General features: G+C 35.7%; 1 protein-coding gene across 1 annotated transcript in view; it reads left to right on the forward strand.

The window, feature by feature from the left end:
* The window catches only part of LOC117408873 (potassium/sodium hyperpolarization-activated cyclic nucleotide-gated channel 1-like), an 85,255-nt gene that overhangs the window by 57,476 nt on the left and 4,911 nt on the right, over positions 1-22,868 (forward strand). Inside the window, exons 5-7 of the mRNA XM_034014251.3 lie at positions 1,116-1,262; positions 5,219-5,459; positions 10,390-10,554. Of these exons, the coding sequence (XP_033870142.1) occupies positions 1,116-1,262; positions 5,219-5,459; positions 10,390-10,554 (553 nt within the window). The remainder of the gene's footprint in view (positions 1-1,115; positions 1,263-5,218; positions 5,460-10,389; positions 10,555-22,868) is intronic.

Raw genomic sequence — 22,868 nt, forward strand, 5'->3', positions numbered from 1 at the left:
TGAAAGAAAAAGGGCAATACAATCCCCAACCCTAGTCTTGCTGAAAATCCATAGTGGTTTCCATAATTTGTACCAGTACTGTACATGAACTGCACACAAGTAGAAACAGATGAAATGCATTGCAGCTGAGCAATGTTGATTTCCGTATTCAATAAGCTAAGGTTTTATTTTTATTTTTTTTAAAGCTGAATTCTGATTTTATTTTTAACTATATTTTATTCTGTGTTGTAAAGGCAGATACACTAGTTTAATTTTGTAAAACAAAATAGAATTTCCGCTGTCTGTTTTTCATACTTTTGCAGTCCCAGCTAATGTTTGCAGGTAGTTAATTATGTTGAAGAATAGCTTGTACAGGAAAGTCTGCTGACTCTTCAAAGCAGCACAATGCACCCTTGGGGACATCTTAGTTTCCCTGCACTCCCACCTGCCACCTGCTTCCTTTCTTCAAAATAGGGTACAACCAGTGCTTCTAATGTAAGTCAGATATACAGACTCATTAAAAAGCAGCTTCAATCTGCAAAAAAATAGAATTTCAGTAAGCCTATAAAAAATATTTCACATCCCTTTTTTAAGCACCCTTTTTGGATTTATGAAGTTTTCAAGATCAGTTTTGTCTGTTTTTTGTATTGTTTGGATTTGCCTGCCACAAAACAAGACCTGAAAATGAAAGAACAAAGGCCAGTTATTCAATAGCAAACCAACAGCCGTTTTAGTAACTGACTTTTATGTTTTGTAAATCCTGATGAGGGTGCACGGCACCGAAACGTTGATTTGACATGTTCACTTTTTAATCTTGATGTTGCACAAATAAAAGCTACAAATATTGTGGTGATACTCTCTGTTGTATCGTAACAAGAGTAGGGAAAAGGAAAAGAGCTTTTCAAAAGAATGACTGTCAAATGTGTGTTTAATTTTTGTACAAATGATCTTTAACCATGGCCATGTCATTCAATTTGAATGGTCTCATACCCACTGAAATGTTAGTCTACTTTTTTTAAACCTCAGATGTACAACCATATCTTAAGGCACTGGATGTAAGAAGTAGAAACCTTTAACTAATGTATCCGTTTTTAATGGTTTACTAATTTATTGGTATAATGTTTGTTTCTTTACAGTACAAGCAAGTGGAACAGTACATGTCCTTCCATAAGCTGCCTGCTGATATGCGTCAGAAGATTCATGATTACTATGAGCATCGTTATCAAGGCAAGATCTTTGACGAAGATAACATTCTGAGCGAGTTAAATGATCCTCTCAACGAGGTAAGTCATTTCAGCTTAGAATTTGCTGTATGCAATGTTATGATAAGGAGGCTGTGTGGTCCAGTGGTTAAAGAAAAGGGCTTGTAACCAAGAGATCCCCGGTTCAAATCCCACCTCAGCCACTGACTCATTGTGTGACTCTGAGCAAGTCACTTAACTTCCTTGTGCTCCGTCTTTTGGATGAGAAGTAATTGTAAGTGACTCTGCAGCTGATGCATAGTTCACACACCCTAGTCTCTGTAAGTCGCCTTGGATAAAGGCGTCTGCTAAATTAACAAATAATAATAATAATAATACAAGTGCTGGCGTATTAAACTGTTTTTTTATGTTAACTTTGGCTTTCCTTGTAAACACACACACTCATATATGTTATAATAATATATATATATATATATATATATATATATATATATATATATATATATATATATATATTAAGATAATTGGAAAACAAATCTAATTTTTGTTTAAAACAAGGTATGACCATCTCACAACATAATTGCACTATGGCCTATAACTTTTTTTTTGTGAAGCCCTTACAATAAAATACAGAAAGCACAGTTCATATATAACTGTAGGATACAATGCTTGTGAATTCAAATTCTATAGTATTCAACATTCATTGAACCACACACAAGCTGGGAAGCCAGTTCGTTTTAAAATTATACACTTATAATTATAATTTGCAATAGGACTTCTAAAACTGATTTGCTTTTCCAATAATACATACGTCAGAGTTTTTTCACAAAAGGTAAACAGACCCTTTCAGGACAGAACAAAAATCAATTATAAAAAAAAAAAATAATAATATATATGCTTAATGTACTTTGAAGAAGCTCATACACTACGTATGATCCAAAAGGACAAAACAAACCACACATCCCCACAATAGACAACGAGGAAGATCCAGAAGCTGTGCAAGTAATTATGGGAATTGATTACAGGAATCAAGTAAGGGAATATTTACAGTTAATTAGCTACTGATAACCAATATCAAATGTGCCTCGTCAGTGTTTTGTCAGATACAGTTTAAACAATAAATATTGCAAATTTGTATAAACTATATATGAATTCTTAAATTGATTGAAAAGGGCAATTAAATCTGTCGAAAAAGGTATTGTCAATCTTGGTCTGCCCATCCGTAAATCCAAAAGCTCTATAAGAGCACAATTTAAAAGTGGTCAGGGCTTATTTTTCATTGTTCTTACCTTCCTAACATGGTTAAACCTAACGGTTTATGCTCTGTTATGAGGGTTCTGTTCCTTAATTAACATATATTAACACACATCATGTGAAACCCTAAAGGTAACTTTGGTAAGCAAGTTTGTTTCTTTAATTTATACAATAAGGATGTTGCTCTTTACACAATTTAAAGAAGTAGAGTGCAGTAAATGATATAAATTACTGACAACACCACGCAGATAGCCCCATTAAGTCAGTACTCATTGTTCTCAAGTGATTACTGTAAGTGCTCAGAACAAAATGCCATTGATGCATTGATAATGCCTGCAAGGTAAGACAATGCCAGCAGTTAATATTATGTTTTATCATCCTTGAAAGTTTGCAGCATGTGGTCAATTTTTAAATAGCCACGTGACAAACTAAAGACCTTAAATAGATGAAGCCCAAAGGTTGCTTCCCCATGGAGTTCTGAGCTGGATACTAGGATCTGATTTATTATATGCAATATATGATTGGGGTCAAAGTCCCTGCTACTGCAGATGTGGTAGGCAGAACAGATAATAAGCAGAACTGAACGTACAATTATTCATATAATGAGCATGGTTCCCAAAAGGCAGTGAACTGAGGGAGTTTATATAATTAAAGCAATATTCCTTTAAATGCATGCAACCTACCTTGTTTCAGAATAACAAGTAATACTACCGTAATGACAATTTTTATTTTTGATTAATTTTGAAATACAATCATTTGGATGCGTGAGAGATGTGATGCATGACATGCTTCCTGTGGTTTACTAGTAAGGGCTGATGACCACACATAGGATTTACTTTGTTTCCATTTTACTAACTGCTTTTCTTTCACAAAGAGTATATTTTCAGCAAAATATCAGAAGTCATGGCTGTAGAGTTTTTGTTGTATGTAAAAAAAAAACATTCTTATTTAACCTTTAACCAGAAAAGTCACATTCAGATTAAAATCTCTTTTTTCAAGGGAGACCTGGTCATGAAGGTGGTGTATATAATAAAAATACAAATAAAAATAATAATAATAATAATAATAATAATAATAATAATAATAATAATAATAATAATAATTTAAAAAAAATGAAAATGAGCACAACCAATACAAACAATCTTATCAAATTACAAGAAACAATTTTTTGTTTAAATGTCTTTAAAGGTATCAAGACAGTAAGTTTCAGTTCTCCTGAAGTGTATTTCAAGACCACGGAACAAGAAAACGGAATGCCCTTTTTCCAAATTCCGTACGAACACTAGGAACTGAGCTGGTTAAAGAAACAACCTTGTAACCAGGAGGTCCCGGTTAAAATCCTGGCTCATTCACTAACTCACTGTGTGAGCTTGAACAAGTCACTTAACCTCCTTGTGCTCCGTCTTTCGGGTGAGACGTTATTGTGACTCTGCAGCTGATGTATAGTTCACACACCCTAGTCCCTGTAAGATGCCTTGGATAAAGGCGTCGTCTAAATAAACAAATATTATTATTATTATTATTATTATTATTATTATTATTATTATTATTATTATTATTATTATTATTATTATTATTAATAATAATAATAATAATAATAATAATAATAATAATAATCCAAGATTATAAGTACTACTAGAGGTAATTAGAAACGAGTATTAAGATAATTTGTGGTTTTGCCAAGGATAGCCTTATAAACAATTATGTACCAGTGGTTTGTGAAGATAAAGAAGTCAGACCAGCCAATCTATATAAATCACAACAGAATAACCCAGGTTGGTTATAAACCTCAGTGCAGAATGGTACAAAGGATCCTGTTTTCTTAACACCATGGTTGTTGATACTTTATAAATAATGTCACCGTAGTCTATCGCAACAACACACTGTTGTTGTGTTTAATATTGAAAGAAGCTTCTAAGATGGAGCTGTGCAGAACTTTTCAGATCTGTATTTCCCCTGAAGCGGAACATTGACATTTTACTTTTAAAAATAACTGTAGATTTGGATACTAGTTTTTACTAAGTAGAAATTATATTAGAATTAAAGGCAAACATGGGATCAGAGAAGGTGTATCTGTATTTCTAAAGTATATTTTGCATTGAAGATAACAGAAATGTGTTACCACATACATGTATTTAAGTAAAACTATTAAACACAACAGAGCGGGTCAGTAAAGACGGTTGGTCTTTTTGACACAGAATGAGTCAGGTTTGCAGCCTTGCATACATCCTTGCATAATGAGCCTCTTCATTGTGTATGCTGTGCAATGGTCCTTTACCCAGAAGCCAAAGCAAGTCGCAGAAATAACTACTGCCTCTATGCAGAATATGCGTTGCTTGGGCTGTGAACAGTATGCCAGCTGAATTGAGAACAGAGCACATACAATTGAACAGTAAGGAGTAAATTAATGTCCTTGCTATCATGCTGTAAACTATCATCTAGTATAACTTGAGCTGTGCTTTCAAATTTAAAGCCTACATTTTGAAAAAAAAGGTTAGCGCTCTTTGGCACTGGCATGTTTATATGAAGGTAGCTTCACATATAATTTAAATTGCAAAATCAGGTAAAGACATTAACAGAAACAAATGATAATATCTCAATATTGTAACCAGTGTTTCTCAGAATGACTGCAAACATCGTAAAACAGTAAGACAATGGAAATCCTGAGGAAGACTAACAGCTCAAGTATTATTTAAGATGTTTAACATAGTTAATGTGAACTGGAGAAAAGATAAAGACTATATGTAATGTTAAAATAATACATCCCATTCTTGTGTTTTCAGGAGATAGTAAACTTCAATTGTCGCAAGCTGGTTGCGACAATGCCCTTGTTTGCCAACGCGGACCCTAACTTTGTGACAGGCATGCTCAGTAAGCTGAAGTTTGAGGTGTTTCAGCCTAATGATTACATCATACGGGAAGGGACCATTGGGAAGAAGATGTATTTCATCCAGCATGGCGTGGCCAGTGTGATCACCAAATTAAACAATGATATGAAACTCACAGACGGCTCTTACTTTGGAGGTTAGTTGACCATACATTGAATTGAATAAGCCCTGGTACCTAATGTGTCTCATATGTAAAAATGGCTGATCAACTTTCTGTTACAGAAAGAAGCTCTGTGTGATAGATGCAAAAGTGAATCTCTAACATTCTTACACTTACACGATGCACATGATATTCCTTGTAGTAGATTTTCAAGACGTTCTCGGACCTGTGGCCCAAATTGTTAACCTTCACTGATGTTCAATGATATGAACACTCAAAAACTTGCCCCCACTGGTCCCCTATATGAATACATTTAGTGTCTAAAAGGATGCATGGCTATTATTTATTAACTGCCAATTAGTAGCCAATAAGCATTTGCTCAGAATCTGGTGTTGCATTACATGTTTAGATAGTGAATACTAAATATAATTGAAAACTTACTGTGAAAAACATTGCTATGCAATAGGTGGAATTGACTAATGTTGCTATCCAATTATGTTCACATAGTAGTCAGATTAAACTAAGCCTCCCAAAGTCTGAAATATTACTGTTTTCTCTCATATCCATTTATCTTCTCTATCAACGGTTGTTGATAGAAACAAGGACAGAAAGCCAAATACTATTAACTTTAGCAATGCATAAACCGATTCACTTTGAATTTCGAAATCTTGTTGAAATTGTGCAGTTTTAAAAACTTTTATTGAAATGCATATTACTTTTCACTGCACTTTTGTAATTGATACTAAACTTTCAATATATTTATTGTTCTTAAAATGAGTTTTTCCAAGATTAAATTAAGACACTGCTTCAGTTTTGTTTCTAAACACTTTAGTTTTGTTGAATTTCAACTACGTACTTTCTACTAAAGATAACTGTTGTCTTCGTTTTGATACCATTAACAGCCTTAAATGGGATACACCTCTAAATCGAAAGCATATTTTGGCGCTCCATGAGGCATACGTTGCTGATAAACCATCCATTGGACAGCACTGCATTACACTAAACATGTGTTAGATCCCCCTTACAAACTTTATCCACATGATAAACATTACAAAGCAGCAATAAAAAGTTATTCTAAATTAATACAACTATAAACTAGGTAACTCTCTTTAGAGCTTTCAGTGTAAAAATGTCAATAAAAGAAAATGTTTCATAATGTGTTGATGGTAAAGTAGCACATCAGAACAAAATAAATACAGCAAAAATACTCCTTGCCCTTAAATATTTATTTATATATAGATATTTTTCAGTTAAGATTATCCATAATCGTATTATACCAAATGCTTTTGTTGTTTTTCCAATAAAACACAAAAAAAGCCAATTGAGATAAGCTTACTGTTAGAGAAATTTAATTCTGCAGCTAATGTCTGAGTGATAGAGCTTACAGCATATAAACCCATGGGATTCAGCTCATCAAAAACATGTGTTTATGGTTTATCACCTGCTTTCTTGTTAATCATCCCAAACTCCAATTCCCTAAGAAACATAAGAGTACTAATGGACTTAACGGAGACGGAAATGTGATACCACCGTAAGGAGGTTAATACAGTAGACGTATTTAAATTGGGAGATTGTGGGTTCAATTCTCGGCCATTGTTAACTTACCTCACATATCAATTTCACCTGCTGTGTCCCCCAGGTGGCACTTGAGAAACCTGATATTTAATGTTTTGGGAAATTCGATATTCAATGACATTTAAGTGCAATTTCAGCGTGGTTGAGGTTTCAGGGATAACCTATACAGACTAAGAAATCCAAGGTGACTCTCACCTCGAAAAGAACCCTAGCAAAACGTGAAGCAACTAGGCCTATCTCCGGTCATCTCCTGTGCTTTTATCAGTTAAATCTAGTAGCAGCTGCTAAGAGGAGACTGGCACTGGAATTAACATGCAGTGGCATAAGCATTCATGATCAGCTGCATATCTCAGAGAGATTAAGAAGTTTGCCACTTTAAATCTTTACAATGAAGAGATTTACAGCATCTGTATTTGATACACTCTAGTCTAGTTATAATCTAGTGGAGTTATCGGAAGTACAATGGCTCAACTTGGTATCACAAGTAGACCATCATCACTGAGTGACTTGAGCAACCTCTGCTTTACCTCATTTGCAACCTTCCACCCTGACATGCTCATCAATAACAAAAAAAGCCCACTGCTATGTACTACAGTGATAACCAACCTGCTACAGTGCTAACCAATCTGCTACAATTAACTCCCCATATGGACAGTGATATTTTTACCCATAGCATGAGCAAGGCATAGAAGATCAGATTTAACTTGGCAACAGCTAGCAGTGTATAGACCTGCAGTATGCCCTTTTATTGCATCGCTCAAGACTGCAAAAGTGAAAAGTCTGCAAACAGTATATGAAATGCTGGTCTTGTAAGATATCAATAGCTACATTGAGAGCAACTGTTTAATGCAGGTGTTAGCAGTAGGTATTGTGATATGTGCGATGGGAGGACTACCAAATTTTGTCATATATCTATATCTTTGTAATAATACAATCATATACTTTATGTTACTATTATTACAATATAATAAATTAGAAAATGAGTACCTCACATAAAGGATCATTCTAAGAGTGGAAAAGTGATATTGGGGAAGATGAATGCTGTGGATTGGTAAAGTCCTTCATTTTCTCTATCTGCCCAAACAGTACATGAACTTCAGATAACTTCAAATGCTGTTAGTTTATCAACACAGTCAATCTAAACCTTCATATTCTCTACAAAGCAACGATACTGAGTTTAAATGGCAGAAATACACAACTTTCATTGATCTAGATTAGTTCACATAACCCTTTGATCAAAAGTTGTGTTTAAGTGTTACATTGGCTAAGGCTGAGAAGGCATAGGCGCAGAATTTTCAAATAATAATAATAAACTTTATTTTATATAGCGCCCTTAAAAGCATTCGTCTCAGAGTGCTTAACAAAAAGAAAATACAACAAGTCAAAAAAACACAGAGGCCAAACAGAAATACAGAATCATAAGAAAGCCTTTCTAAAAAAGTAAGTTTTAAGACTTGATTTAAAAACACTCAAAGTAGCAGAGTCTCTAATCTGTATAGGAAGGGAGCTCCACAATTTTGGGGCATAGCAACTAAATGCACTGTCGCCCATAGTGCGTAGGCGAGCACGAGGGACACTCAACAATCTAAGATCATGTGAGCGGAGGTTGCGGGTAGGAGTATAAAAAGATAAAAGATCAGATAAATAAAGTGGGGTCAGCCCATGAAGAGCCTTATAGGTACGCAGTAGAATTTTAAAATCGACTCGTAACCAAACAGGCAGCCAATGCAAGGCCTCTTAAACAGGAGTAATGTGATCTCTGGTGGAAGACCTGGACAGAATTCTGGCTGCAGAGTTCTGGACATATTGAAGTCTGGCAAGGATGCAATTTGAGACACCAGCAAACAGAGTATTACAGTAGTCAGTCCTGGAAAACACAAACGCATGGACTAGTTTTTCAGCCGCAGATTGCGAAAGAATAGGCTCTCTAGCCTAGCTATGTTTCTGAGGTGGAAAAAATAAATATTGACAGTGTTTAGCACATGCGGTTCAAAAGTTAACCCTGGATCAAACATCACACCCAGATTTCGCTGCTTTATTATATGTTTTCCTATTTAATAAAATAAAAATAGTGTGATAACAATGTCTTTTTTCTTATTTAAACATTTATATTAAAAACTGAGAATGTTTACTTTATTTAAAAAAAGAAAATGCTAGCAAACTTGCATTTTACATTGATTTATTAATATAGCGAAACAAAACTGGTAACACCAAAATGGGAAACAGAAAGAATTTTATTTTTCCCTGAAAAGAAAAATGTACTATTAAAGACAAAGTTTTAAAGAATCTCACAATAATAAACTCAAAAAAAATAATTTGCTTGCCATTAAGGAGAAAGCAAAAGGCTGGAGCAAGATTGGTTTAGCACAATTCTGCTCTAACTGAAAAGCTACAGACAGAAAATATGCCCATTTACTGCAGCACTATTACTGCCACTCGATAAAGAGAAATGAGAAATGTCTACATTTATGGACTGAGAAATGTATTTGCACTATGTGGGAGCTTTTAATTTTAGCAATTTTTGAAAGTTTCATTTCAGGGCAACCTTTTAACATGACAGATTACTGCAGATTAATCACCTTTATAACATAAAAACTATTGTGGGTGCTGAGCACTGGCTTATTTTTCCCCATGGGTGCTAGAGCCCCGGAGCACCAACAGTCAGCGCCTATGCTAGCAAGACAATGGACATGCTGCTCAGCCAAGGAATAGGAAAACTAACCTGAGGCCTGTTATAGTTACTTGGCTTACTGCTAGGCCAAAAACAGGGTTTTGCAGGGTTGTTTGTACTTTAAACCACCTTCAATACCAACTTGATCCCTTAAAGTAGATTAATGCAAGGATAAGCTAAAGATGGGATTACCCTGATAGTAAACAACAAAACATCAACACACACATGCTGTACTCTAAAAAACATAGAAAGTTACTACTGTTTTAATGTGCAGTGCATTTAATTACATTTAAAGGTGAATTTTATTAAGCTCTTTTCACAAATTGGTTAGGAAGAGATTGATAACCTTTTGGGTGCAATGTTACAGAATCTGTTTAATCAGTGTTGTACTAACTTTTAGACATGGGTTCTTTCAGCTTTTCCTAGAAGCTATCACAAATCATCTCTAAATGACAGACACAGTCTAAACTGGGGAGCATGTCCATGCATATAATTGAGTATATTCATTTTTATCTATGTATAATTCTCTCTCCCAAGCCACTGGCAGCCAGTTCTGAGAAATGTGACACAACTAATGTCCATCAATACAAACCTGCTCTTTTCAATACCTTCCTATTCTTCCCATGTTTGCTATTCAATTCCATGTTCTTTTTTTATTGTAAATTCTGACATACTTTACCAACATTTCCATGTTTTGTGTGTTTCTGTATGTTTATCCAGAGATTTGCCTGCTGACAAAGGGACGACGCACTGCCAGTGTGAAAGCCGATACCTACTGTCGCTTATACTCCCTCTCAGTGGACCATTTCAATGAAGTCCTGGAGGAATACCCAATGATGAGGAGGGCTTTTGAAACAGTTGCGATTGACAGGCTTGACCGGATTGGTAAGATTTTGGTTATTGTGTGCTTGCATTTTACTGGCATTGTGCTGCACGCTACGTGTATTTTTCTTCATTTTAAAAATGCATGCTGCAGTCAGAAGTATGAGCTGAGAGATGCTGGTTTTATATCACCCTGACTTAACCACATGGGACTAAAGGCAACTCATGTCATCTGCATGTGCCTCAGTTCTATTGAGATGTACACCTGGGTTCAAGCAGCACTCCTATTTGAAAGGAGATGTTGGTTCCCAACTTAGCTATCCTGCATAGATAAATAAAGATAACAGGGTTTGCTTGACTTATTTTCCCAGAGAGGACCTTATCATTTGTTCTCTAAAAGCACCCAGTTGTATACATGACATTTTGGACTTGAAAAACCAGTTGCAAATTATCAAATTACTTTTCAAAAGGGGCACATGTATGAGCAGGGCATTCAGACTAAAATATATATATATATTTTTTATTGAACCCTCCTAAAAAGTTTTTGTAGTACATTCCTCTTTGTAAATAATTTGCAGAGCATTGGTAGTTTCATCCTTGTTAAACTCTTATAGTTCTTTTAAAACTGTAAAGATGCAAAATTGTATATTGTAGTTAAATGAAGAACACCAACATGAAACACCTCACAACATTATTTAGGAAAAAAAAGATTAATTTTCCTGCAACATTTTAAATCCCAAATGAACCACACAGTTTGTATGGGAGAAGTGAGACAACAAGCAGTGCAAGAGTTGAAGAGCATAGACAGCGGCGCTTAACTTAAACTCTGGTGCTTTCAGTTTGGTCTACTGCCAAGACTTTAGTGGCCACTCACTGTGTATGAGGTTTCCTTGACAACAGTAGAGAAGCTGGAAGCATTAATCAGTTCATACGTCAGGAAATGGTTAAGAGTTCCACACTGCCTCAGCAGAGTGGGACTGTGTGGTAAAGGGATACTGCAGCTGCCAGTCTCAGCTCTAACTGAGGATTTTTAAGTGTGCCAAGGTTCAAGTGTGGAATTTAAGTGTGGAAATGAAATTGGTAGAGTCACATGATGTATGTGTGAGGGAGGGAGCACCTGTGTTGAAAACTGGAAGAAAGTGGGCGGCAAAGGAAGCTGTGGAAGATGCAAAGGCTGCCCTTCGTATCAGTCATGGGGCAAGTACAGCATGGAAGAGGAGGCCTTGGTCTCAGTTCAGCTCCTCCTACATGGCACAAAGCAGCCCCAGCTCAACAGAGGAAGCTGGTAGTCAACAAGGTGCAAAAGCAGGAGGAGAGGATGAGGTGTGTAAAGGCAGTTTCCCAGGCCAAGCAAGGAGAATAGACGAGATGGGAGAGTGTGGAACAACGCAAGATCGGCTGGTGAGATCTATGGATAATGGAACAGAGCAGGGTCAGTTTCCTCATCAGGTCAACATATGATGTTCTCCCATCACCACAAAACCTTAATCTATGGTTAGGACAGGATCTGTGGTGTCCTCTGTGTTCATTGCCAGCTACATTAAGACACATTTTGACAGGATATAAGGTGGGTCTTAGGCAAGGACGGTTTACTTGGCGCCATGACCAGATGCATGTGATGTTTGGCCTTAGCATTGGAAGACAAGTGCAGCATGACCAACAGGTAGCAATAGATGACACACGAAGAACAACATTTTGCCATCCAGGGGAGCAACCTCCAAGAAAAGGTATTAAAACCAAAACTCGTCTAGGATGACTGAAAGCTGCTAGAGACTGGAAAATGCTGGCAGATGTTGGACAACGCCTTATTTTCCCACCTGAGATTGCCACCACTAACCTTCGACATGATATTGTCTTGTGGTCTGGATCAGCACGCCTTGTTCATCTGGTAGAGTTAACAGTGCCATGGGAGGATGCTGTGGATGAGGCGTATGAGAGGAAGAAACTGCGGTATGCTCAACTAGCCACTGAAGCGGAACAGCGAGGATGGAGAGTCCAGGTTTACCCAGTGGAGGTGGGTTGTCGAGGATTTGTGGCACACTCCACAACCCAGTTTCTCAGAGACATCGGATTCAGTGGTCAAGAGTTGCGACGCATAGTGAAGAACTTATTCCGAAGCAGCAGAGAGGAGCAGCAACTGGCTCTGGTTGAGACAAAAATATTCTGGCTGGGGGCCTCAAGCACATTAGAAATAAAAAAAAAATTGATGTAAAGGAAAATAAATAAGCTGGGCTTAGCTGAGTTGGGGACGGAGGGGGGTGATGCTGGGACCAGAATCACTGTTGAGCCCTCTTAAGGTGTTGTGGGCTAGTCGGCAAAACACCAAGGATAGAAGGTGCTCACTTGAAGACCCCAGAGAAGTACCCTACTCAGCTCAGTCCAGACGGTTGTCATGCTGATGCGCTAGGGAGGCCGCACTGTGGTTGATCCCTGGAGCCAGCATTGCAGCTGTTGTGTGTGCTGATGTTCCAGGGAGGCAAAATAGGCTGATCCCTGGAGCCAGCATTACACTTCAGCAATCAACACCAGGCAGAAGGATATCTACATAATCAGATGGAAGGAAACACAGATGGATCATATTAGTTTACAGTAAAAGAAGCTATGTCTTGGTGCTTATCTTGATGACAGCCGAGTCCAATATCAGCATGAAGTTTTAACACCTACTCTCATGTAATGGAAATCATACTGTATTAGCTATTTATTTAGCAGACGCCTTTATCCAAGACAACTTACAGAGACTAGGGTGTGTGAACTATGCATCATCAGCTGCAGAGTCACTTACAACTACGTCTCACCCGAAAGACAGAGCACAAGGAGGTTAAGTGACTCGCTCAGGGTTACACAAAGAGTCAGTGGCTGAGGTGGGATTTGAACCAGGGACCTCCTGGTTACAAGCCCTTTTCTTTAACCACTGGACCACACAGCCTGTATAACTGTATGGGTTAGTATGCAAGTCTTAGCATATATGCTTGTAGATGTCATAATGAAAGGAGGCTGTGTGGTCCAGTGGTTAAAAAAAAGGGCTTATAACCATGAGGTCCCCTGTTCAAATCCCGGCTCAGCCACTGACTCATTGTGTGACCCTGAGCAAGTCACTTAACCTCCGTCTTTCGGGTGAGACGTTGTTGTAAGTGACTCTGCAGCTGATGCATAGTTCACACACCCTAGTCTCTGTAGGTTGCCTTGGATAAAGGCACCTGCTAAATAAACAAATAATAACGTCACTGAATTTAGCGTTACATCTTTTATGTAGCAATTTTTTGATAGAACAATTTCTAAAGACTTGCTAAAACACCGGATTCTGAAGAATGCACTTCACCTGTGGGAAGGGAAGAGCTCCGTACTGTCTACTCTGTACTATTGCCTTGTGTGAAAAGTAACAGATTACCGTACCAGTACATGTACCTTCAAATGAGTTTCGGGGAACCAGTGTTAGTGATATTTATAGAAAATGTAAACATTCATGGTATAAACAAGATACCAGTTAGTTATAAAACACCATGACATTTGGCATTAAAATAAAATAGGATAAATAACTAGATAAAGTAACCAATTTGTTTTGTATTTGTTTTAATTGAATTTATTAATTAGTGACTAGTAAGCTTATACAATCACTAGTAATAGGGTGAGCGAACAGAGTGTGATCGGGTTCATCCCCTATGAGAAGGACAGTGTGTGCGTATCATCAATTCAACAGTTTTTAAATTGATGTAAGCTTACCCTATTAATCACCAATCACAATATATATATATATATATATATATATATATATATATATATATATATATATATAAATTTTTATGTAACTTTTTGTGTGCTACACGTCTGCCTATTTCCATGTCTGCCTAGTTACACTATTTAAGTATGTGTGTGTGGTTTTATGTTTAACAGAGCTCTAAAGTCGCAAAACAAATCGGAAAAGACAACAAAACCTGTTATATTAATAGGATAATACCTTCTTAAAATATAATATCAATCTCACAAAGTATCGTTCTTTTGATTGTATTTTTCACCTAAATTACATTCAGCACAAAATTATTTTTTTTCTATGTGGTTTTTATTATATAATAGTTTGTTTTTAAGACAAGCGCCAGAGTCAATTTTTTGACTTAGCCGCAGCGCCATGTCTGTGGGATCGCCATTTTTGGTTGTGGTCTCCCTATTTTGACCCAGCCACAGAGTCCAGATCATATTAAACTTAAAAAACACTTTAAAATAAACGTAATACCCTTTAAGCTTGCATACTAGTTTTACTGCAGTACGGACTAACCGATATTATAAAACAGATTGTTAGAATGCTGCATGCTGATTGGTCCATCAGTGTTCCAAGCCATTAAAATATCCAGCACAGTGTCACGATTAGGAACTACTTAGGAACAAAGGCAAATCAGTGCACCTGTGCTAACCACGTATCACTGCACCACCAAAATCAAAGAAAAAAACCTGCTGTCATGGAAGATACTGAAGACATCAATGTGTCTTGTCATATCTTCCAGTTGATAATAATTTGCACTATGAATCAGTTTGCTATTTTAAACAAGACGCTATTTTGGTATTTTATTTGTAGTATATCGTAACCATAAGATATTCAGGTTTATTTTCCTCCTTTTAGTTGGTATCAGCCGTTGTTTTGTGAAACTGACTCTTCATTCATTTTTAATTTTGTATATTTTTATATTTTTCGACAGTATTTACATTACTACACGTGGTGTCTTAACCATCCGACCCACCTTTCTTCACTCTCTTTTCCTTTACTACTGCACACTCACTCTTTATGGAGACAAAAAAAAACCTCGAAATGAAATGAATACCACAAAACAAACTAATTGGGCTGTTAAATGCTTAAATGACTGGCTTTCTGAAAAGAAAATACAATTTGACTTTAAATGAATTACTTAATAATTAATAATCTTCATCTTAACAAAGCATCTTAAACTTATGCGCTGTATTGTATACACTAGAGCCAATGGTGAGTGTATTACTTAGCAACAATGTTACATAAAATATGCAGGAAGGCAGGCACATCACAGATACACAACTAAGCAAGTTTTTTTTTGATAGTTATTTAAAGTCAGAAAAATGTATTGAAACACATCTAGCAAGGTTTTTATAGTTATTAAAGTCTTTATTAAAAAAAAAAACAAAAAAAAACATGGAAGTATTTTTAGTTCATAGGAACTATTTTCTATTGTGGAAGGGTATACCTCAAAATGTTAATAAACCTTGAATAACTATATAGAATTCTCCTTTCTTTTTTATAAAACATTTATAAGTCAGTTTTATAAAAGCAATAAGCCACTTGAGGGCATGGGTTGTGCTGGATATTGTCACTTCTTGGTTGGGTGCAGGAACTCAAATATGTCTCGTGCCTAACAATGCACCAATAAGTGACAATATCCAAGCACAACCCATGCCCTCTCGTGCCTTATTGCTTAAATGTAAAATGTTGCTATTGTTGCTTTTTATGTTTTTAAGAGCTGAAGCAGCAACATAAGATAGTTACTACACAACTCTTGTAAAAAGTTAATGAGTAACAGAAAACTTTGAAATCCCATGTCAAATCAACTAATTACCCAGTTAAACAATATATAATTGAACTTAAATAGTAAAAAAGAGAGTCCGTTTTCTAATACAGTACATGACTTAATACGAATGTTATATCAAAAATTGCATAAAAGTTTTATAGACGTCTTTCATATATTCACACAAACATGTAAAAATAACATATGTATCTATAAATATGCATGGATCTTAACTACAGAATGTTTAAACATGTTCCCAGAAGAAATTGCTATTTTTTGTGATGTCTGTTGTCACTGTTAAGGTCATAGGAACAACGGCTATTAGCAAGACCACGGCTGTATCACTTCTTCCTCATTATATAGACAGATATTTCACATATTTATAGCGGGAAAAGTGGTACAGACAAGATTATCTTTTCATAAAACTATGAATACATTCACAATGTCCTTGTTTCGTGATGGAGCTCTGCTAACACTCAGAGAAGCAGCGGTTCTGCCACAACAGAGTATGTCTGGATATAATGAAACTGACAGTGCAGTATCAAGCTATATGTGCTTACAATACCATTGGTTGGTTCCTCTGTCAATCTTACCATACATTGACCAACGACAGCCAGTGAGGGTTTTTTTTTTCTTGGTTTACAAAACAGAATACCTGGAGCCTTGTGAAAATCATTTTATTTTTAATAATTTATTTCCTGACATCTGTGAACCTGGCTTTCTTAAAAGAGCAGGAAGGCAGAATATAAATCCTGTATAATTATTTGGGCAATTAAAAAAAAGAAAAATCCTGTACAATATAAAAAAAGAAAATTGTGATAATACAACTCATTAGTTTAAATGCTTTGACAGAGGCCACTCTTAACTGGGGATGCAAAATATAATGCCTTGTTTCCATGGACAGTCACTCCAGTTGACTCGAGTGCACCCAAATTGGTCTGAATTCTCCCAGAACTCGAGTTGATGGAAAACTCGAGTTGGTGAAAAAAGAGGCGCTTCCATGGTTTTCCGAGTTACTCGAGTTATCAAGTGAGTTGGGCAAGAAAATACTTGCAAGTTAAAGGTCAAGCCATGCATTCGCTGCAGATGGTACTGTAGTCAAATTGTCAATGATTTAAAAAGATAAATCCATCTAGATATTCTTTCGCATTTGTTTCATGCAGTACATATACCTCTAGCAGACTGGTATGCAGAACAGGGAAAGAAGCGCCGGACAAGGGAAATAATGTGTCAGATGTCAAAGTGGATATGAGAATGACAGTGATTAAAAGTAGACCGGACATTTCCATCAAAGGATTTAAAAAATCTGGAATTGATCTGATGATATCAGAAACCCAGAGGCACTGTAAGCTGCACCTGTTACTGTAGTAGGACCGTTCTTTTTAACGTTAAGCATTTTTTGTGTTCTTTTTTTTTTTACAAGGGTTTAATTAACAGCCAAATCCGTTGCATTTTTCTTTGTGACCGTGCTAAGTGAAAAATGGCAATTCAAAAACCATCAAAATCCCCCAAAGTATAAAATCCACCGACTTTAATACCAACTAAAATGTCCCATTATACTGTATCTTCCTACCCCCTACAACATTTTTGATTGACATTTAAGTGATGTAATTTCCTCCCAGCCTGAATTTTAAAGTCTGAAGGATTGAAACTGGGCCAGATAATTCGGGCTCCCGCCCAAATTGGGAGCCAACTCAAGTATTATTAAAAACATGGAAACGGAGGTGTGGGGGGGCAACTCGAGCACTTACCCGGGTTATGTGGTTCATGCAAACGAGGTATAAGTAGGCGGGACAAAAAATATTAGTCAGGGACTACTGAAACAGGTATTGCGCCTGCCCATATGACCGACAAAGGTATGCATCTTTCTGAGTGAGATTATATATATATATATATTAGGGCTGTCAATTAATTGCATACTGTAATTAATTTCCTCCGGCACCACTCGAGTGCATGCATCAATTGAATAAGTCGAGTCATTGTTTGAAAATAAAGTCACAGAACTGCATATAGGGGAAAGCACTAAAAGTGAAGGACTTGTGAATGGGAAGTTTATTTTTTTAAAACTTTGATGGTTCATTGGATAGAAAAAGGGTTACTTGTATCTACTGTCAAAGTGAGTTCCAGTATCACAGAAGTGTATGTAGTCTGTTGTACCACCTGCATGCTAAACATGCTTTCACGTCTCAAAATACACTTTTGTAGCCGTTGTTCTGCTACAGACAACAACAACACAACAGCAAATGAAACCCGTCAGTTTCGACAGAGTACTCTTTTAGAAATTCAGGATCACTGCAAGCCCATAAATCAAGCTAAGTATGATAAAATAACCAATGCTGTTGCAAAGTGGATAGCGACCAACTGCAGACCAGATAACATTGTAGCTTTGTAAAGCCTTACATTTTCCTTTTTAATTTGCACTTTTTGGATATGATGACAAAAAAGTGTTTGATGTTCTTTTCACAATGAACAGTGCTTAGCTATCTACTTTTAATTTTATTTCAATAACTACATTTATTTTAAACTATATTATTTACAATTATGGAGGATATAACCATCACTAAGTTAATAAGATATCATTTTTATTTGTTTTAACCCCTACACGCCAGACCGCTCTAATTTCAGTGCCTAAACACTGATGACGCTATCTCTCTTCCGGGATGTCTCACGGCAATAATAAGCCTTGGGTCAATCAAATCAGTCTTTCTAGGCTTGTCATTGAATAAGGCAAGTCACTAGAACAAAAAATATATCCCTACATGCCAGTTTTGATGATACACTTCAAAGACCCATACACAGGAAACATGTCTGCTAGCGCGTATTTTGGAAGAGGACAAAATCGAGAGGCTTGTACTTGATAGAACATACACCCCACTACATCACTTTATCTATTTATTTATTTATTTGTTTGTTTGTTTGCTTGCTTACAGTGGTGGTCACATTTATTGCTACACCCCCATTATCTTTACGATTACTGCTTTATGATCACCACGGTTTTTTTTCAATAGACTTTTTTTTTGGTGTTGTTATTGTTGATTTGCTATTCGTGGTTATATTGAATTCTATACCTTTTGTTTATAAATATGATTTTCTCTTCATAATGAAAAATGATTGAAAGTCAGAAAATATACAGTACATTATCTGTATGTGCCAAAAATGAAATGCATTTATTTATTTACATTTATTGCAGTAGCCCAATTAGTTTACTTTCCTTTTTTTGTTATAGTTTGTATTTCTATAGATTTTTTTTTTTGCTGTTCGTGGTTATATTGAATTCTATAATGTTTGAATATAAATATTTTTTCTCATCATAATGCAAAATTATTGAAAAATAAAAACAACTGTATCTTTACTTGTATTTATTCATATATTTTAAGGTTAAAAAGTGTTTTCAATACGATTTGGCAATGTACTTTGTGATATTTTGTTCAGTCTAGACTAAAATAGCTGACAGTGCTGAAAATAGGTCAGTTTTCTGGCATTTTGCCTACAGACCTTGGTCAGACAAAATCTTGTAGCACCTCAACGGTAGAAGATATTTAAAATCAGATTTTTCATTTGAAATCCTCATAAAATTTTGCGACTGTAACATCCTAATATTTTTCTATATCTAACGAAGAAAGGGGTCAAAGTTGGCAATTTTTAAAAATATTATGTATTATACATTTTTTAATGAATTTTTTGGTGTGCGTGGCTTGTATAAAAAAATGTAATACATTTCAAAACAAAATACATTATATAATTGGAAACATCTACATAAGGCCTTTCTGTGGATGTATTGCTCTGCCAAACTACAAGCGCTAAAATAAAAAGGGGTAGGTGTACTAAGATGGGCCAGTCGCAGTACTAACATACCACAATTTGCATTTTCGTTGCGACATTTAGCAAAGTAAACATTTCATCATATGTACTAAGAGAAAATATGTTAATGAAGAGAGCCGCAATATACTAATTTAAATATTTGTTGCGTCTTCTTAGAGAGATCTCTGGCATTATACATTACGAGAGTCATGCAACATTGTTCAAATAAATAGCGGGAGTTGAGTTGTGGTTTGCTGCAGCAGAGGGTGCCCGAAGGATAACGTTGATACATGCACAGGTGCAAGAATCAAAATAACATTGTTTTTGTTAAATGTAAACGTCACCTGTACAATGCATTCTGTTTTGACTTCATTTTACCTATTTTAATTATATATATATATATATATATATATATATATATATATACACCTTCACCCCCAAAAAACTTTTCAAAATCATACAGTAGCCCCTCGCTAAACCGGACATGTTTGTCTGACATAAGGAGGTGTTGGGTTTAAAAACAATACAATAAAATCGCACACAGATACATTTATAGTGCTCAATGCTAATTGTCTATATCATTGCGCTGAAATAACACTAATGTGTTTTGGGTAGGCTACACAATACATTATGTAAAAATGTAAATCTGTACAGTAGGCCTATACAGGATGTAGTAAAGTAGTAAAATGAAATGAATACCTAGCGCACTTTCGTTTAACTTTAACTTTACCTGTAACAAAAAATAAACCATGCTGCTGCATTGTACACATTGGTGTACAATGCAAATAAAAGATTATTTTAAATTGAAACGAAATGATTTTATTATTATTATTATTATTATTATTATTATTATTATTATTATTATTATTATTATTATTATTTAACTTGGCCTACTTAGTAGCCTAGACAATTGACACAAAATAGATCAGATCTATACAGATGCTCAGAATGAGCTGGAGGGGTTAGTGGCACATGTGTGCAGTGTATTGCTCCCAACACATTGGAGAAACCCGAAGTGTCACAGAAATTTGTTTTCAAAGTGCACCCTGCCTTTCATGAAAATTAGGTATTTGGGTGTTCGCCTCAAAAAAGCATTGAGCACAACTGGGAACGCACGAGAAAAAGCGGACTGGGAAATGTCAGTAACAATTGCGACTGTTTCAAATTTCTGAACAAATTGACGCAATTAGAACCCTAATTTGCACCCTAATTTATCTCTGCCCTCTTTTTGCAAATTTATGCAGGAATGCCCATAATTACATATTCATCTAGGCTTGAACCACAAAGAAAAACTGCTGCTGCAAAACATTCCCTAAAAGGTCGCTAACAGCATTGTGCTTGTTTAGTACATTTCACCCTAGACTTCCGACTCGTTTGCAACAGGTTTGTGACTATTGTGACAGGCGCAACACTTTAGTACATCTACCCCAAAGTGGTCATATTCATGCCCATATATTCATTCTTTCTGCTTAGGCGTCAAAGGGTTAAACGGCAATGAAAAATATCAGTTTCAGTAAAGGAAACTGTAAAGGAAACTGCTAAGGTACAGTTTAATTTTAACTGCTAAGAAATAAATAAGAAATAAATGCAGTAAGGTGAGTAATAAACTGACTCCATTGTGATTTAGCAGTTGGTTCAGACAATTTAACAACACATGCTGGATTGTAAATAAATATAAAACTATGAAGAGGGACCAACAAATAGGATCCAGAATCCAGAAATAGGAAAACAGGGTATTTATGCAGGGCTAATAATAATAATAATAATAATTCTTTTTTTTAACCACTTGACAGTCCTAATATATATATATATAATATACATTGAGTGGCAGGGAACTGGTTCATCCTTGCACAACTAACACTGAGCACATTATTTTCAAGATATCAATGACAATAAATACCAGTAATCGTAGCTGTTCCCAATTTGCAGTAATGCTGGTAAATGTAGCTCAAAGCATATGCCCTTTGTCATACATTTCAATTCATTACATTTGCCCTTTTTAGTAAATGACTATATAATTGAATATGTATTATCTGGATATTTATTTTCTTTATCTACAGTATAAACAAAATATAATTACAAATGTTTATTATATGCAAATGACACTTAAAACAAGTGGACTTGATTAGCAAAACATTTTGGAAAAATGAATACAAAATGTAAAAATTGGCTAATTCAGGATAAAAATCCATTTCATGGTCAATGCCAGATGTACTGTATATTGACTGCGTTTGGCTTATCTGGGACATGTGTAAAGAAAATACAATGCAATGATCAAATAACATGTTGCAAAATGCATTTATTTCTATTTAAAAATTATTTAACCAGGAATGCCTCTTGAGATGAGCACATCTCGTGTTCAAGAGTGTCCTGGGAGGACAATAGGCAGCAGGTAAACATCTTATTACATTGCAAAGAACATATACTTTAATTTGCATTATTAATTCAACTAAACTGGTGGAATTCAAAGGGCAAAGGGTTCCAGGCCACTGGGGCTCTGTAAGAAGAATCTATCAAACCATGTGTTTCTAAAAATGGAGACCATAACTCTTAAACAGTCCCCGAAATGTATTTATTAAAGAGATTTATGCAGTATAGATCGAATGATTTGCAACATCTAATTTCCAAGGTTGTCCCATCCCCTTCCATTTATTAGGGTTGGGGAATGGAAGAATTTTAATCAAAATGATTATTATTAGTTTATTTGGCAGATGCCTTTATCCAAGGCGACTTACAGATATTACAGGGCAAAAACAATTTTATACAGTATAGTTTACAGTAAGTGCAAATGCTACTAGACTACATTATGAGATAAAAAGTAACAAGTTAGGATTCAAATGATTTGTATCTACAATGATATAATAATAGTGCAATAGTGCAAGGATTGTGCATTAACTGAGCATCCAGTAACATGGTGCTTAGGTCAGGCAAATCCAGTGCATAGCAGGAGGGGTAGATGAAGAGATCTACAAGTGCAGTCTAAACAGATGGGTCTTGAGAAGGCAGCGGAAGGCAGTGAGAGACGGAACACTCCTGTGGTTCCACCACAGAGGG

This window comes from Acipenser ruthenus, chromosome 2 (genome assembly GCF_902713425.1).
Source record: "Acipenser ruthenus chromosome 2, fAciRut3.2 maternal haplotype, whole genome shotgun sequence".
Taxonomy (NCBI): Eukaryota; Metazoa; Chordata; class Actinopteri; order Acipenseriformes; family Acipenseridae; genus Acipenser; species Acipenser ruthenus.